The 17,341-nt window shown below is 43.6% G+C and overlaps 1 protein-coding gene across 5 annotated transcripts in view; it reads right to left on the reverse strand.

Moving 5' to 3' along the window:
• Positions 1–17,341, reverse strand: part of LOC126543110 (A disintegrin and metalloproteinase with thrombospondin motifs like) — an 88,029-nt gene that overhangs the window by 22,695 nt on the left and 47,993 nt on the right. Inside the window, exons 1-7 of one of the 5 annotated variants that reach the window (XM_055062237.2) lie at positions 15,913–16,067; positions 15,754–15,846; positions 12,280–12,400; positions 5,460–5,528; positions 5,280–5,398; positions 5,132–5,203; positions 651–790 (exon numbers count right to left, since the gene is read on the reverse strand). In XM_055062237.2, the coding sequence (XP_054918212.1) occupies positions 651–790; positions 5,132–5,203; positions 5,280–5,398; positions 5,460–5,528; positions 12,280–12,400; positions 15,754–15,846; positions 15,913–16,014 (716 nt within the window). In that variant the 5' untranslated portion in view covers positions 16,015–16,067. Of the gene's footprint in view, positions 1–650; positions 791–5,131; positions 5,204–5,279; positions 5,399–5,459; positions 5,529–12,279; positions 12,401–15,170; positions 15,230–15,753; positions 15,847–15,912; positions 16,068–17,341 lie in introns of those variants that run through there. The other 4 variants (XM_055062238.2, XM_055062241.2, XM_055062239.2 and 1 more) reach the window with 4 other exon arrangements.

The raw sequence follows: 17,341 nt of genomic DNA on the forward strand, positions 1-17,341 counted from the left end.
GGAAAGCTATAGAACATAGGCTAGGCGAAGGCCAAACCTGCCTTTAAAAGCTCAATGCATATGTCCTAAGTAAACTACGCAAACTGGGCTGCAGCCATATAGTTAGCCACATCACAGAGAAACCTAAGACCAGTTACCTATCTACAAGCAAGGTCACTTATTTTTCTTTAAATTTCGAAACAAATAGACACATATTTGTACACCGAACACGTCAAGTGCTCAAATAATGGCGGAATAAAGGCGGAAATGTTACTGCGTCTACTAGTAAAGAATGTTGCTCAGTTTCGTTATAGACTGTCATCAATTTTCACCAAACATTTTTACAGAATATTAGTTCGTTTTGACACTACCGGTGGCATTTCGGTGTTTGGTTGCAGTTTGTACAACTAATCCAAAAACTCAGAAGCAAAACACTCCATCGGGAGACTCACTTTCTTTCGTAACCAACAGAGACTTATGCTTCTACATTCAAAGTACCGGCATCAATATTGCGCCAAGTGATTTTAACGTTTCTATTTTTACCAATTTCATAAAGACACTTCAACACTTTCTGGCAAATTGCTGTTAATATGTCATCTGCTTGTAAATCGAGGCCCTAGGAAACCATCACTTTAAATAAATGCACAATTGAAATAGGATTTAACACTTACCCTGTTACAAAGTAAACCAAATCAAACGTTTTGTATCTATCTTTGGTCTCATTCAAAAACTTAACAAGATTTTGAAGTGACGCGTATCCATCAATGTCGTCACCTCCGACGTATTTGTAGTACCTGTGTTCCTGGGTCCACTGTAATAAAAAAATTGTTTTTCAGGGTGTTTGGTGGAGTCATATAACATCGTAACGTAAAGAAGTAGAAATGGTTTTGATCTATATCGGAGAAACAGACTTTCTAGCTTATGTTATGACTTCACCTTCGTTGGCGATAGGCGTTATAAGATGTGCCTTCGTTCTGCATATAAAACTGAAAACTATGAATGTGTTTTTCACGACTCTTTAAGCTTTTATTTATTTATTTATGATTGATTGATCGATCGATCGATCGATCGATTGATTGATTGATTGATTGATTGATTGATTGATTGATTGATTGATTGATTGATTGATTGATTGATTGATTGATTGATTGATTGATTGATTGATTGATTGATTGAGTGAGTGAGTGAGTGAGTGAGTGAGTGAGTGAGTGAGTGAGTGAGTGAGTGAGTGAGTGAGTGAGTGAGTGAGTGAGTGAGTGAGTGAGTGAGTGAGTGAGTGAGTGACGGAAAATCCCAGTATACAGGTTAACGGTTACAGGTCTGGAGTACTACGGTTAACGTAGTACTCCAGATTAATTAGCAGCACCTGGCACTTCTTTTTGTTGGAAAAGCTTGGTACACAAACGTACCTCCATTTCGCCCACATCAAAAAGCTGCCGCCGCGACAGGAAATCCAACCCGCGACCTCGTGCACAGCAGCAGAACGCCATATTCACTAAGCCAATGTACGAGTGCCATATTCCTCCTGATCGTTGATCCCATCCGCAGTGCAGAATAGTGCAGCATGTCCCGTATTACACGCGCTTAACGAGATTTTAAAAGCACGTTCCCAGCAAATGCACAAAAAAGTAGCGCCTGAAGGTCGACAATAATTGCCGCTAAATAACGGTCAGCAGCTAAACCAACGCGGTCTCGGTTTGAATAAAATTACTGGCGAATCAAAGAAAGAGTAAAGCTCCAAAATACGTCAGAAACTATTCTAATTATTTGATCCCCTAAGCCATCTCTTACTTTTAACGGAAAATTAGACTTCGAAAAAATACCTGCCTATTTTTTTTTCAGATATAAAACTAAAAAAAAAAACATTTATTATACAGCCGTAACTGCCGCAACAGGTGGTTAGAATCATTTCATTTCATTTATTGATACTGTGAATCCCATCAGGGATTGTAACAGGAAGGGCTGTATGTGATACATAGGAACATGTTATCAGGTGTTACTTAATAAATCTTATACAATAGAAAACTTGGGCATATAACAATTTGATTACGTGATTATACAAGAGAATAAATAGAACGGAGAGGTTATGACAACAATAATTGCAGTTACAGAAACCAGTTACAGGGTCAGTATTAAGGTAATAACAGTCACGCAACAATCAAGGTTACAAAAATGCCAACAAGAAAAGAAATGTATTGCATCAGTGCCGTAATTATAGTCAAGCACAAACACCGTTAAAATAACAACGCAACAAGGAACTACTTAAATAATGTGAAGAATTATTGCTGCAATGCGTATAGTTGATCCGCAATCAGGGTACAAAACGTATCTAAGGATGAGCTGTCAGTGATACTTGTGTTCAGATTATTCCATTCGCGTGTCGCCCTTGGAAAAAATGAGTATTTGAAAATATCAGTGCTGAATGAAAATTCGCTTAATGTGTGTGTGTATTTATGACGAGTTAATCTGTTCGAGCACGTTGATATGTATTTCATAATAGGCAGTTTAAGTTGATTGTGTATTATCTGATACATAATTTTTAGTCTAGCAAGCTTAGCTCTGTTATGCATGGTTAGAAGTTCTGCCCGTTTCAGTAATGCTGTTGGTGAGTCTGTGATGGAGTGTTTATTATATATGTATCTCAGCGCTTTTCGTGGTACCCCTTCAAGTTTTTTAATCAGCTTGGTAGTAAACGGGAACCAAACGGTGTTGGCGTACTCTAGAACCGGTCTTATAAGTGTTTTATACGCGAGTAACTTTGTTTCAGATGGTGCTAGTTTAAGGCGTCTGTTAATGAATGTTATTGCGGTTGATGTGATATTGTTAACGTGAGAATCCCACCTGAAGTCAGATGTTAGTGTCACACCAAGATACTTATGCTCATGAACAGATGCAAGAGGAATGTTTTTAAGGGTGTACTCGAAGGCTGATGTATGTTTTTTTCTGGTTATAGATAATAGAACAGACTTTTTTTAGATTTATATTCATCTGCCAATCCTTGCACCACTGGGAAACTGCTGTTATGGCGTTATTTAAAGTTCTATGGTCATCAAGGCAGTTAATTTCCTGGAATAGAACGCAGTCATCTGCAAAAAGTTTGATATTCTGTGAAGCATATGCTGGTAAGTCATTAATAATGATTAAGAATAATACTGGGGCTAAGACACTTCCTTGGGGTACTCCTGATGTAACGTTAGTTGTCACGGACCTCTCGTTGTTAATTTCAACAAATTGTCTGCGATTACTAAGATAGTTTTTAATCCAATCAAGCATAGGGCCGCTTCCCAAAGTTAGTTCTAGTTTTGCAAGAAGTTTAGTGTGTGACACGCGGTCAAATGCCTTCGAAACGTCTAAAAATATGAGGTCTATTTGTTTCTGCTTATCAATGCTCTTGGATATGTCATGTGTTAATTCAATTGATTGCGTAATAGTAGAAAGGCCTTTACGAAAGCCGTGCTTGCAAGGGGTTAAGATATCATTTACTTCTAGATAAGCATTTACGTGTTTTAAAATATTATGTTCTAATAACTTGCATACTGTACTGGTTAATGATATGGGTCTGTCGTTTGAAGGATCAGATTTATTTCCTGATTTGTGTATTGTTGTTATTTTGGCAGTTTTCCATTCCGTAGGAAGGGTGCAGGTGGATAATGATTTGTTAAAAAGGAGGATTAGGAACTTTGCCATCCACTCGGCATATCGATGAAGAAATATGTTAGGGATGTAATATAAACATTACAGAAAACGAACCCACAAAACGCATAAGGGAATTGGTGTTTAACTCAAATGTGGAAGCAATAAGCCGAACGGAAATTAAGGTACGCAGAAAGAGTTGCCTAAGATGAGAGCCGAGTTTCGAATGGAAATCTTGCTACGGAAGTCAAACAGATGTGCCGCACCAACGTAACTAAAATGTAGTAACGTTCCTCTGCGCCACTGCCGCGTTCTTTCCATGCGATTAAGGAGCGAAGCACAGGCGGCCATGATAAGTGATACGAAAACTTTCGGAGGACACTTTTATTATGAAAAAAAGCGGTGCAGCATGCGGGGCAAGTATTCAGGCAATAGGACAAAAAAAAAACGTGCCCACTTGATGCTGCTCTACGATTCTAATCCTACTTGACTATACTAACGCCAACGTATGTAGATGTACAGGCGCCGACAAAAGTGGTATACTCCACGCAGCGGGAGCCGGAGCAGCGGCACACTGCATCGCGACGCCATCTACAGGCGGCATCTGGGATCGACATGCCTGCAGATAATAAAGGGCACCCATTGGCGGTCTCGATCCCAGATCCTGCCTGTAGATGGCGTTGCGATGCAGTTTGCCGTTGCTCCGGCTCCCGCTGCGTGGAGTATACCACTTTTGTCGGCGCCTGTACATGATTTTACTGTCGAAGCATCGACATCTGGGCGAGTTGATACGGGTTGAACACCTTGAAGGGGCAGCGGAAGACAACGAAGAAGTCCCATGTGTTCCTGCATTCTGTCTTCGTCGTCTTGCGCTGCCCCTTCAAGATGTACATGATTTTACCTTTCGAATCAAAGCTTTCTTTGGGAACCCCTCTGGACTTTCCCTACCACAGCTATCTGCTGCTGTCTTGCCTTAAAGCTCACACTTAAAATAAGAGAATTAAGGATGTGCGCGATGGTGAGATCCATCCTCGATCCCCCGGCGCAGTGGTCCGATGCTATAACCTTTATGCAAGTGGCACGTACACTTCGATCGTGCCAATACCGTCGAGCTCTTTGAGATGATCACCGTATTGTCACATTGCTTACCCCGTGTGCGAGAGAGCACATGAACGTACGTACAGTTTCCCTCATGCCAAGGACCCCGAAATGACATAGGCAAAGTTCTAGCATTTCATTAGCGACTTCACAAAGGATTCGCTTCTCATAGATTTCAGGATATTCGCTGGATATCGGCATGTTTTTTCCCCATTTTTTCACACTTGGTATGTGCCTAGCTATCAAGTTCAGACAGCCCCGCGAACCTGCGCAGTTAGTCAAGCGATGAAAACCAATTGACACAGACAAATGAAAACAATTGAAAATCACTTGACAACGGCGCATTTTCACATGCAGCAGGAATATGAGATTTCGATGCAGGTTGCATGCTTTTTGCAAAGATCAATTATTATATACTTACGTGGCTCAACTCAATTCCTCGTAACACAAGCTGAATTCTAGGGGAGCGAAGCGGGCGGTACCGTAAATTCACCTGATGACAAAAAAAGGTTCTCGTTCTGTCATGGAGCAAAATTGCAAGGCATAAATTTATATGAAAGCTTACTCACGACTTTAAGGGTGACCATCAAATACCCTATCATGCTCTCATTGGTACGAAATCCGCTTCGAAACCATGAGTCACATACAAAAAATATTTCGGGAAAAATAATTTCCACGGCGTACTTTGCTGGAAAGTTATATGCAGACTATGTACACGACAACTCAGAGTTTGCTGTTGCCTCACTTACATGGATCAAAACCAGTTTTTCCACTGGAGGCACGTTCATGGACTGTAACTTCCTGTTCCCGAAGTTTGCCTGGTATTGAAAAGAAAGGCTATGTCAGTCATTGCGGATATAAATAGATACTCCCAGTTACGCTGCAGCAGATAATTCTGCTTTCTAAATTACGCAAGCACCTTGTCCTGCGACGCTATGCACACAGTATAAATGGCTAAGGAAAATAACAAGCAGCATTTGAGTGAAAGGCTGCTTACTCACTGTCTGCTGCCGATTCGTTTCTGAAACATTTCTGACACTGTGTATCTACGCCAGATCAATGGAGACTGCAGCTGCCGAAGCTTCAACACTTGTGTCTTTCTTGAACATACAACAAAAAGCCGAAGAAATAACGCTGGACTCTACAACAATGCACTGGCGAAGCGAAAGAATGAATGAATGAATGTATGTGGTTTAGTGGCGCAAGGGCCAGATATGGCCAAAGAGCGCCAAGACAGTGTTAGTGATTTCGCGGTGGAATCATGAGTTCTGTGACGAAGATGTGTCTTGGCTGTAAAGTGGCCTAAAAATAGTCGCTGTAAAGTGCGTAAAATCTATGTGCTATAAAATTATGGCGATGATTAATGACGAGTACTATGAACATTAAAATCCATCGTAGAAGGATGACGCAAAATATAAAATATATAAGATGGTAAAATTACTTGGAGCACTACTGCCTCGCCAGAGCCCTTGAACCACAAGGGCCTAGAGGCATGTGCTATTCAAAATAATTATCACAGCGCCATCCTCTGAAGAGAGGAGACGCTACGAACATGTGGGGCTAAAAACATGAAACACAACATCTTTCAGATAACTTAGGACTGCGTTGGTGCCAAATAGCGGTTCTGGGCCGAGTAACATTACTGGATGAAGGGGGATCTGCTACCGGTATGCTATGGGAAAATGTTTCTTTCTTTCATATTCGGCTTTCCGACACTCCAGAAGGACGTGGAGGACGGTGAGCCTCTCCCCGCATCTACCGCAGGTTGGAGGCTCGTTTCCGGTGAGTAAAAAGTTATGTGTGCCAAATGTGTGTCCTATTCTTAGACGACAGCATAGGACATCTGTCCGGCGTGATTTTGTTACGGAAGGCCAGAATCCTAACTGTGGCTTTATCACGTGGAGCTTATTATTTGTTTCCGCGTCCCATAGGCGTTGCCACTGGTTCCGTAGTTTCCTCCGTAAGAAGGGCTTCAGGTCTGTGACAGGAACTGCAGCGGTGTGATTAGCAGAATGTGATGCAACTGACGTGGCCATCTGGTCCGCCACAACGTTACCTTCGAGGCCCCTATGACCTGGCACCCACCATATGATGACATGCTGATTACCTATATACGCTTTACACAGAGCAGAATAGAGTTCGTTAATTACCGGATTTTTGTGGTTAGAGAATGCCATCAAGGCCTTCACAACACTAAGGGAATCCGTATATATGACTGCTTTCTGGAGTTTTGATTTCCTGATACGCTTCACAGCCGACAATAGTGCGTAGGCCTCAGCCGTAAAGATACTAGTTTCCGCATGCAGTACATCGGTTTTCGAGAAGGATGGCCCGACGGCTGCGTAGGACACACCGTCGTGTGACTTCGATGCGTCTGTGTAGAACTCCGTGCAGGAGTGTTTGTGCTGGAGTTCCAGGAAATGCATTTGGATTTCAATGTCTGAAGCGCGTTTCGTAACTTGCATGAAAGATATATCGCATTGTATGAGCTGCCACTCCCAAGGAGGTAGCAGCTTGGCTGGATGCATTAGGCGAAGTTCGAGGAGTGGAACACGCATTTCGTGACTAAGCTCCCTCACACGCAGCGAGAAAGGCTGTCTTACGGAAGGACGATTACGAAACAGTGTAGCACATGCCATATCATTAATGGTGTTAAAACAGGGATGTTCAGGATTAGAGTGGACTTTCAAAAAAATATGTTTGGCTGATGTATGTTTGCTGGATATGAAGTGACCACTCATTTGATTCTGCATATAAACTTTGTACGGGACTCGTTCTGAAAGCTCCTGTGGCTAAACGGATACCCAGATGGTGAACAGGGTCTAGCATCTTTAGCGCGCTCGGGGCGGCAGAGTTGTATACTACGGCACCATAATCTAATCGTGACCGGATGAGGCTCTTATAGAGATTCATTAGGCACTTCCGGTCACTACCCCACGTAGTCTGGGATAGAAGTTTCATTATGTTCATTGTTTTTAGACACTTTTCTTTAAGATGTTTAATGTGTGGGACGAAAGTGAGCCTATTGCCGAGTATAACACCTAGAAATTTGTGCTCTTTGTTTACAGGTATCTGTTGTCCACACATTTCTAAGCAGGGATCCGGAACCAGGCCTCTCTTCCTTGTAAACAAAACACAAGAACTCTTATGAGGATTAATTTTGAATCCATTTTTCTCTGCCCACCCTGACACCTTGTTCAAACCATGCTGTACCTGTCTCTTGCACACTGCGAGGTTACAGTATTTGAAACCTATTTGAATGTCGTCCACATAGACGGAATATAAAATGGCCGGTGGTAAGGAAGCACGAAGTGTTGTCATCCTAACAATAAAGAGTGTGCAACTGTGCACGCCACCCTGGGGTACACCGGTTTCTTGTATAAAAGAGCGTGACAGCACATTGCCTACTTTCACCCGGAAGGTACGATTGGACAAGTAGCTTTTTATTACGTTTAGCATATTACCATGAATGCCCATTTCTGACAAATCTCTCAAGATTCCGTAGCGCCAGGTCGTATCGTACGCCTTCTCCATATCGAGGAATATCGATAAGAAAAACTGTTTGTGTACAAACGCGTCACGAATATGTCCTTCAATACGTACAAGATGGTCGGTTGTGCGGCGCCCTTCTCGGAAGCCACACTGATAGGGATCAAGCATTTTGTTTTGTTCAAGGAAATGCATGAGTCGCCGATTTATCATTTTTTCAAAAACCTTACACAGGCAGCTTGTAAGAGCTATTGGGCGATAGCTTGCCGCCATGGATGGGTCTTTCCCCTGCTTCAAAACAGGGACCACAATTGCTTCTTTCCATGCAGTTGGAAAGTATCCCGCAGCCCAAATAGTGTTGAAAATTGTGAGTAGTGTAACTTGGGTGTCATTGTGTAGGTTTTTGATCATTTCATACATGATTCTGTCAGAACCCGGTGCTGAGCTCTTGCATGATCGCAAGGCAGCTCTGAACTCCGCAATACTAAATGGACAGTTGTATGGTTCATTCTTTCGCCATTTCTTTATGAGTGGCTTAGATTCTTCTATTTGTTTGTGTTTGGGAAAGGATTCTGAATAATTTGTTGGACTTGACACGCTCTCAAAGTGCTCCCCAAGTGAGTCTGCCTGATCTTGCAGTGTATTGCCCTGTGTATTTACCAGAGGGAGTGAGTACGTTGGTCGACCTCCAATTCTATTTACCCTGTTCCAGACTTTGGCCTCATCTGTAAACGAGTTAATACTCGATAAAAAGTTCTGCCAACTTTCTCTTCTGGCCTGCCTGCGGGTTCTCCTGCCTTGAGATTTTACTTTCTTAAAGTTGATAAGATTCTCTGCAGTGGGGGAAGCGCGTGGCAGCCCCCACGCTTTGTTCTGTTTCTTACGAGCAATCCTACATTCGTCGTTCCACCACGGGACACGCCGTCTGCATGCCAAGCCGCTTCCTTCAGATATGCATTTGGATGCGGCATCTATTATGAACGCTGTAAAATACTCCACAGCGGCATCAATTTCTAGAGAAGACATATCAGCCCATGAGATGCTAGATAGTGTTCCAAATTTCTCCCAGTCGGCTGTATTTTTTTTCCACCTAGGGGCTTGTGGAGAAAATTCATTTTCTTTGGATGTTCTTAGCAGTACGGGGAAGTGATCGCTCCCGTAAGGATTGCTCGTAACTTCCCATTCGAGTTCGGGCAGTATACACGCGGAAACTATACTAAGATCTATTGATGAAAGGGTTCTGTTTGCAAGAGAGTAATATGTGGGTTCTTTCTTATTTAGAAGGCACGCTCCAGAAGAAAAAAGGAACTGTTCAACGAGACGACCTAGCGCATCGATACGAGAATCTCCCCACAAGGTGTTGTGTGCATTGAAATCGCCAAGAACAACATAAGGTTCTGGCAATTCATCTATGAAGGACTGAAATTCAGGTTTGTTTAGTTTGTAATGTGGGGGTATGTAAAGTGAACAAATAGTGATGAGTTTGTTGAGCAGGACAACTCGAACCGCCACTGCTTCGAGGGCCGTTCGTAGCTGCAAACGTTGACACGCTATGCTTTTTTGAATTACAATGGCAACACCACCCGATGATGCGACAGCATCATCGCGGTCTTTGCGAAAAGTAATGTGTTGTCGAAGAAAACTTGTGTGTTTTGGTTTTAAGTGTGTTTCTTGTAAACACAGCACTTTTGGATTGTGTTGGTGGATGAGTTCTTGTAGATCATCGAGATTCCTAAGAAGACCTCTGACATTCCATTGAATGATTTGTGTACCCATATTAAAGAAAAAATTGGTGCTGTGTTTACGGAAAACGGGGGTGATGCCTTAGGTTACAGAGCTCTTTCGAGGCCCTGTAACGGGGGTTCTACCCTTTCTGGAGCGTTCGAGGGAGCCTCGCCACTCCTTAGGCGCTTGGTGCGCCTTGAGAATAGGTGTAGTGTCCATCGCCTCTTGTGAGGCGCTGGACACGTGCTCTTGCGAGCGAGATGTTTCCCGAGAGAGCCCCGCCTTGGAGGGCAGGACCCCTGCGCCCACCAGCCCGGAGGTCGATGGGGCTCCCTGAGGGATCTGGTGCGCCGGCTGTTGCCAGCGCTGGAAGGGGCCGGGGAGGTTGGGGCAGTCTCGGCTGCGCCCACCTTCGGGGTTGGTAGTCCCTTCTGCTCGGTTGGTGGAGCAGCGCTAGCTGCGACCACCGTGGGGGCAGATGGCGTGACTGCCGACTCACTATTTGTGGGTCGGACAGTTGCCGGAGGCCGTTGTGGCGCTGCCCCCTGACGCGCCACGTCGGCATAGCTTTTCTTTGGCAGGTATGCTACCCGCCTTCGTGCCTCTTTAAACGGTATATTCTCTTTTACTTTTATCGTTAGAATTTCTTTTTCCTTCTTCCAGGAGGGGCACGGCCGCGAGTACGCGGCGTGATCCCCGTCACAGTTTACACAGTGAAAAGAGTTATTACAAGCTTCAGTGGCGTGTTCAAGGGCATTACATTTCGCACATGTTTGGCGGCCCCGGCAGCTCTGCGAACTGTGGCCGAAACGCTGGCATTTGAAACATCTTAGGGGATTCGGCACATATGGTCTGACACGGAGCTTGATGTACACCGCCTCTACAGACTCGGGCAGAATACTTGAACCAAATGTGAGTATTAGGTGTTTTGTTTGAATTTCTTTTCCATCTCTTCTCATCCTAATTCTTCTCACATTGACAACATTCTGATCACTGAAGCCCTCCAGGAGCTCAGCCTCTGTCAGCTGGAGCAAATCGTCATCCGAGACAACGCCGCGGGTGGTGTTGAGAGTGCGGTGTGGGGTTACTGTCAGTGGAACGTCTGCAAATGATACTAGACTAGGCAACTTTTCGTACTGTTTCTGATCATGGAGCTCTAACAGGAGATCACCACTTGCCAGCCTTGATACCTTGTAGCCTGGGCCAAGGACATCAGTTAAGGACCTGGAAACTAGAAAAGGGGAAATGTTTCGTACTTGTTTATCGGATTTTTCTGAGTGGATGACATGGTAACGTGGGAAGTTTGGTCTTTGACGTCCAAGGAACTGGAAAACTCCATCGGTGCGCCCTCTTTCCTGAGGGCGATCACGAAGCGGAGGGAAGGATGTTGCCATAAAGGAATTGAATTTTCGGTAATAACGCCAGCCACCCACCATGGAGTCCTACAAGAGGACGCTACAGGGACTGTAAGAACAGGTCCTGTAAACGCCAGCTGTACGTCATCACTATAACCAAATATGAAATAACCTAGGTTGGCTAATCACACAAGGTTAACCCTTGCTGCCTGGAAAATTTGGAAGTAAACGGAAGGAAGGAGAAGACAGGAAAGATGAAAAGTGAGAGAAAGACGAAGGCTGGAGGGAGAGAGAGACAGGAAAAAGGCAACTACCGATTTCCCCCGGATGGGTCAGTCCGGGGGTGCCGTCTATGTGAAGCAGAGGCCAAGGAGGTGTGTTGCCTCCGCCGGGGGGCCTTAAAGGTCCAGACACCCAGCATCGGCTCAACCCCCAGGATCCCCCTTTCCCCAGACACGGCTAAGCCGCGCACGGCTACACGCGGGAGGGGCCAACCCTCGTGTGCTCGGGTCCGTGGTGTCGCAACCCACCAAACGCCTGCTGACGCAGACGCGCCTGCGGGGAAGCGAAAGAAGTATAGCCACATATCGAAGGCTACAGGTAACTAGAATTATTGTCAGTTATCCTCTGTATGAACTGTGCAGTTCCAGCCCGACTCAGTCTGTAAGGCAGCGCACATTGTAGTTCATTTAGCTGTTAGGGGCAGGCGTAAATAATTCTTGGATGCCCTATGTTCTTTCACAGTTCAGTAGAAGAAGATATGCCTCGTTCTTAATAAAAGACGTCATTTCAAGCACTTGTGGCCTTATCGTGGATCTTACTTGAAAGAAAATATATGAGTAGCATATGTTAGAAAACTCAAATAAATCGAGCATTTGCTTATGCTGCGGCAATGCATCTGTCCCCCCGTCTTTCCCACCAAGCAGTGCTTAACTCAGTGGTTGTAGTAGTGCCCACATTTTCAGAAACTAAAGAAATTTTTGCGGTCAGTTAGGCATACCATAAACACGAACAGGATCGCCGTCTTCAATAGCTTCAATGATATGTGCCCGACGTCCATGTTCAGAGCGCTCAAAGCTTTCAGTGGGTTTTATTTTCAGGTTAGGCCCAATAACTCCTTCCTGCGTGAAAAAATTCAATTTCAAAGCATTATTCATGAAGCATTAGAAACATTTGTTGCCGCCAGCAAAAAGCGACACTTAGCTCCCCATATACAGCATTCCGTATTGAATTGAAGAGCAGTATTAATCACTGCTAATGACTTCATAACACCCATTCTCCCTAAAATTCACGCGTGCTGCGTGTTTTCTTAAAAAAGCGATGCTGCAACTAATTTTATTTCACATCGGAAATTTTTTACTCCCGTTGGCTGGTTCACGGGCTTGGATATGGTAGTGAATGGGAGTAAAAGTGCGAAATGGTATCCCAAGAATCTTTCATATTTAAATGGCACCTATCTGACACGTATACTTTGAATCGCTGTCATTCAATAACCGACGCACTGAATACTGACATCCGCGGCCGTTGGGCTTTCTTTGTAGTCGATGGCTGTTCAGTGAGTTAGTATTTGCAAAACGTTGCAACGCTGGCTTTTCATTGCTAGGAGCATCATACTTCCTCAGTGGCAAAAAAAATATATGTTGGGAATTCCTGAAATAAGCCGCAATATCTTGTTCAACAATACTCTGATAAGTATACTAACGCAGAATTTCTGGCCTATATCTCCGGTTCATATGCAACACAATACTCAAGGTAACATTTATAAAAATGCAGAACAGCGACGTGCCATCGACACTATACTATTACTGCGTTTTAGTAGCAGCATAGTAGTAGTAGTAGAAGTAGTAGCAGTAGTATCAAAAATTGGGAAGCACAGGTATAGGAAATAAGGAAGTATATCTAGAATAACTTAAACTGAAGTGAGTAAAGGTTGTACGGAATCAAACAAGAAAATGTTTCGCTGAGTAAAATTAATCAAATCGAAAAATTCAACCAAAACTGGAAAGGCAATTACTTAAAGAAATTAAACGTAACAGTCTCAATTTAGCCATGCCATTTTCTTCCCCGTTTTCTTTCTTTTGTACCTAACATAAAATTATCTCGTGATTTATCGTTATTGTCGCCATTTTGCCTTATCTTCGCCTTGTGCTGGTAGAATTATAACGTTCTAGCTCAGTTTCACGCAAAAAATTATTCTTTATAAAGTTGTTTGTATTCATAGTTTGATATTACTGCCTACGTGTTCGGAACACTGTCGCTCTAGGAAGGAAAACCTACGTTTTCGAGCTTTCCGTCTAATAAGATGCGCCAGACTGCGGTACCTATTGGTCTTGGACGGTGTCTATCCTCTATGTCAGCAAGCATGCTCGCCTAAAGACTAGTTGCGTTACAGGTGTCGCATTCGCATCACCGTGTAGGTGGAATATTGTGCTCTGCCTGCTTCCTTAGAGTCATCCCTTTCCCAAGGGGCTCCCGTACAATCTGCGTCGCACGCCGCTATTCTTAAGAGGAAGATTTAGCTCGGGTTCTGCACTATCTAAATACATGGTAACACAGAAGTCGTTTATCTCCGCAGCAACTGCACCGATAGTGAAGAAGTGTCTTGTATCTAAAGGAGCAGTTAAATGCTAATTGAAAAGTAAGAACAGTGGCTGCAAGAAGCACGTTTTTTTTTTATTATTGAAGCCATTTGCTTGCTTGGAACAAAGTCTTCAAAAATGAGGGATTTCAGTAAACAAAGCTATCATATTTAAACCTCTTTATTTCAGCAATAAATGGAATTACACTTCTATAAGCTTCGCCTCATAATAAATCTAAACCGGACAAATTCGATGTGTTCTACATAGCTTTTAAATATACAACTAATTTGTGAGTAGGACCTTTGTAAATCTCTCTTAAACATGTTAACCATTTTACGGAAGCTGCAAACCTAATATCAAATTTAGCAATTTAGATGCTTCAACCGGTGCAGTTAACAGAACCGCGATATCTATTTTTCGTAGGCACAGATCTACGGATTTGTGAACTTCGTATCTCAATTTTCTTGCACTTGCCAATTTCGGGAATTTCTTTTAATGGCAGACACTACATAACAAGGCTGCTTGCTAGAGTCACTGTAACATAGCTCATTTCTCTCCCATTGAGCAAACTTTATTGAAATCGATTCAGCAGTTGTCTCAAGAGCATTTGTGCGTTTTACACGAATTTTGATGGCGACATAGCAGTTTGTTCCGAGCTAAAGCTTCCCCTAATTGAGCGTAGCTGCGAGCGTTACCCGCTCATGAGGTATAATAATCAGGGCAACTGAGCGGCTTGGTTTTTTACACGAATCCCCATGAAGCCCGCGGGCGGAGAATTTAAGAAAAGGGCAAGTTCGCAATCTTTAATGGAAATGTATGGAGTATTATGAATGGTGTTTAAGGCCATAAGCTTCACATTCCTAATAGAGAACAGACACAAACGCGGGGAAAGCAACTCGCAGCCAGCGGGAACCGAATGTAAAACAGTCGCACTAATCCTGCGATGCGCTCTTCATTGAGCTGCGGCACCGGCTGACCTTCCACACACTGTCTTGCGCATTTCATTTTTGAGCATGTTCCACATCAACGAATACTAGCAGTGGGGGTGTAGGCCACCACCGCACACGACCATGGCGGTAGATTTAGAGCATCCTTCATATGGCAGGCGTCCGCGGTTCAGTCCGGATCAGAGGACCGGAAAAATGCAAGAGGAACGTTCGCTGTTTCGAACACTGCCGGTTACCGCTCAGTTTACACTCTGAATGTGCGGTTTTGTCGCGATGGGACAATAACCGCGCGTTGCAGTGGCGTAAAATAACCACAATGGCCCAAAGCAAGTCGCAAAACTAACAAAATGGTCGATCGGGCTCACCTGTGTCCCCCGCAACACATTCGGCCCTCGGCACGAACGATAGTGGCGAGTACGCTCGTAGGTCGTCATTTCCAGGTTTAGAGCTATTTATACGACTCGTCGAATAATACAGCGTGGTCGATTGCTCAGAACTCCTGACATTATTCGCGTCGAGCATGCAATACGGTTGCACAGGGCTCGGCAACAACATTATCAGTTGATAGAATCGGCGACACCAATCAAGAACTTTCTGATACATGCAAGCGCACCTTGCGCCGAGCGATAACTTTAGCAGTTGCTAGCACGTGAAAGAGCGCTGACCGAAAAAAAAAAAAGGATAAGCGAGTACGCGTGTCAATAATTACAGCCGTGGTGCTATGTCTATCCGAATCAACATTGAGTCAGGCATGCTGAACTTATCGGCATTTCGTAATACTCTAAACTAGCAACGGGTGTGACAATTTATTTTCTTTCCATAATAATCAATTGCACCATACAATTATTGTGATTTTGCACACATCTCGGTCTTGTGCTATGTGTGGTCATAATACGGCTCTTTTATAACCGTTTCAATTCGCGCTAGAAAGGCAACTTATGTTCTTACCACATTGATTGTCCCGTCTTCGTCGGAAATAATCACTGCAGCAAGGCGCCTTTCGTCATGATAGAAATTTTTGTGCAACCTTTCGACGTCGTACTGAAAATAACAACTTATTTTTAGAACTTGTACCGATTAAGAAAACTGTAGCACAGGGTTTCATACGTAATTGAGGGTGACCAGAATTTTCCGACGTCCTGATTTGACGGCATGCGAGGCACCCGAACGCGCACACATCAATATAACTAACACAACGAAGTCATTCATAACCAGGCGTAATTAACAAGAAAGCGCTCACTAATCATTGCAAATAAAAAGTACACGCGTTTTCTTGAGCCCCAGCCACACACGAAGGGCACAACCAACAAACAAGTGTAGATGGCGAAATTTCCACAGAGCAGTTTGACGGGCGCTAGTTGTGGCCAGACGAAAAACGATAAGCCGACAATCGTTTCCAATATTTATTTAGCTTATTGCGCAACGTTACCCTGTAAATTCCGTAAGCATTTACGCAGAGCTTTAGGTTAATGTTACGATCTTTTAATAAGTGCTTTATCTAAAAAAAGAAGAAGGAAAACTTTGTTAGCCTCGTCCCCATGCGCGTCGCTTAACCAGAGAAGTGGCACTTTCGTAAGTGCGCATTAATTGCAGTTTCTGAAACTCATCCCGAACTTATACTTTTAGTATACTATCACAAGTGAAATTTTCGTCAGGTTTAAGTTTAAGGCTCGTTCTTGAATACGGCGGCAAAAGAAACAGCAGCGCAATGGGTCCAGCTCTTGCACTGTCCGTAGCCACTAGAGTTGTACGCGATGTCAGTTTCGATTGGCGGCGGCGTGGTGGTCGTTTCTAGTCGGCGACGGTGGCGAACGGCCATTTTTCGCTGGCGGCGGTTCACGCTGGCGGCGGTTCACGCTGGCGGCGTGACAACCGAAACCACAAATATAAAAAGCCATTTCGCTGCACCCTTCTTTGCAAAACTGGTTGAAATTCAGGCCGTTTCATACTACGGGCTGAGAGGACCAAATATAGAGGCGTTCAAAGTGAGATAAATACAAAATATTTTGTCAGTGTTCAGGCGATATGTTTAAACAAAGGGCACATATCTAAAAGCATCTATGTAGAGTGTGTTTACATTTTCCTTTCTTCACGAATATCCAAAGCCTTGCTGTTGCATCGTAGTAGTAATCGTTTTCTTTTTTGCAATGCTTCAGTTTATGTAAGAAATTTTTCCATTGAACAAAGAGTCAGTGAATTCGTCCAGAACTGCTAAGCCAGCACCGACGCCCGTGACACTCTGTAGATATGTTAACGTTGCTTACACTTGTTCTGAACAAGATTGCTACAATATGCTTTACGTAAAAACAAAACAAACAGATCTCTTCTATGACCAACGTTTGCTGGGTTCAGCTCTTAAGCTGTCAACCAATCAACAGATGTTATAATGCACCTTCCCGACTGGACAATAAGTGAAATCACTTGTTCTGAATATTAATCACCCTTTGGTTATGTAACTTCCCTTATAACGCCCTTTTCCCTGAAGAAAAAAGAATCAAAATACTTTTTTTCTGCAGCAGGGGAAAACTTTCTTTTT

This window comes from Dermacentor andersoni, chromosome 10 (assembly GCF_023375885.2).
Source record: "Dermacentor andersoni chromosome 10, qqDerAnde1_hic_scaffold, whole genome shotgun sequence".
NCBI classification, from domain to species: Eukaryota; Metazoa; Arthropoda; class Arachnida; order Ixodida; family Ixodidae; genus Dermacentor; species Dermacentor andersoni.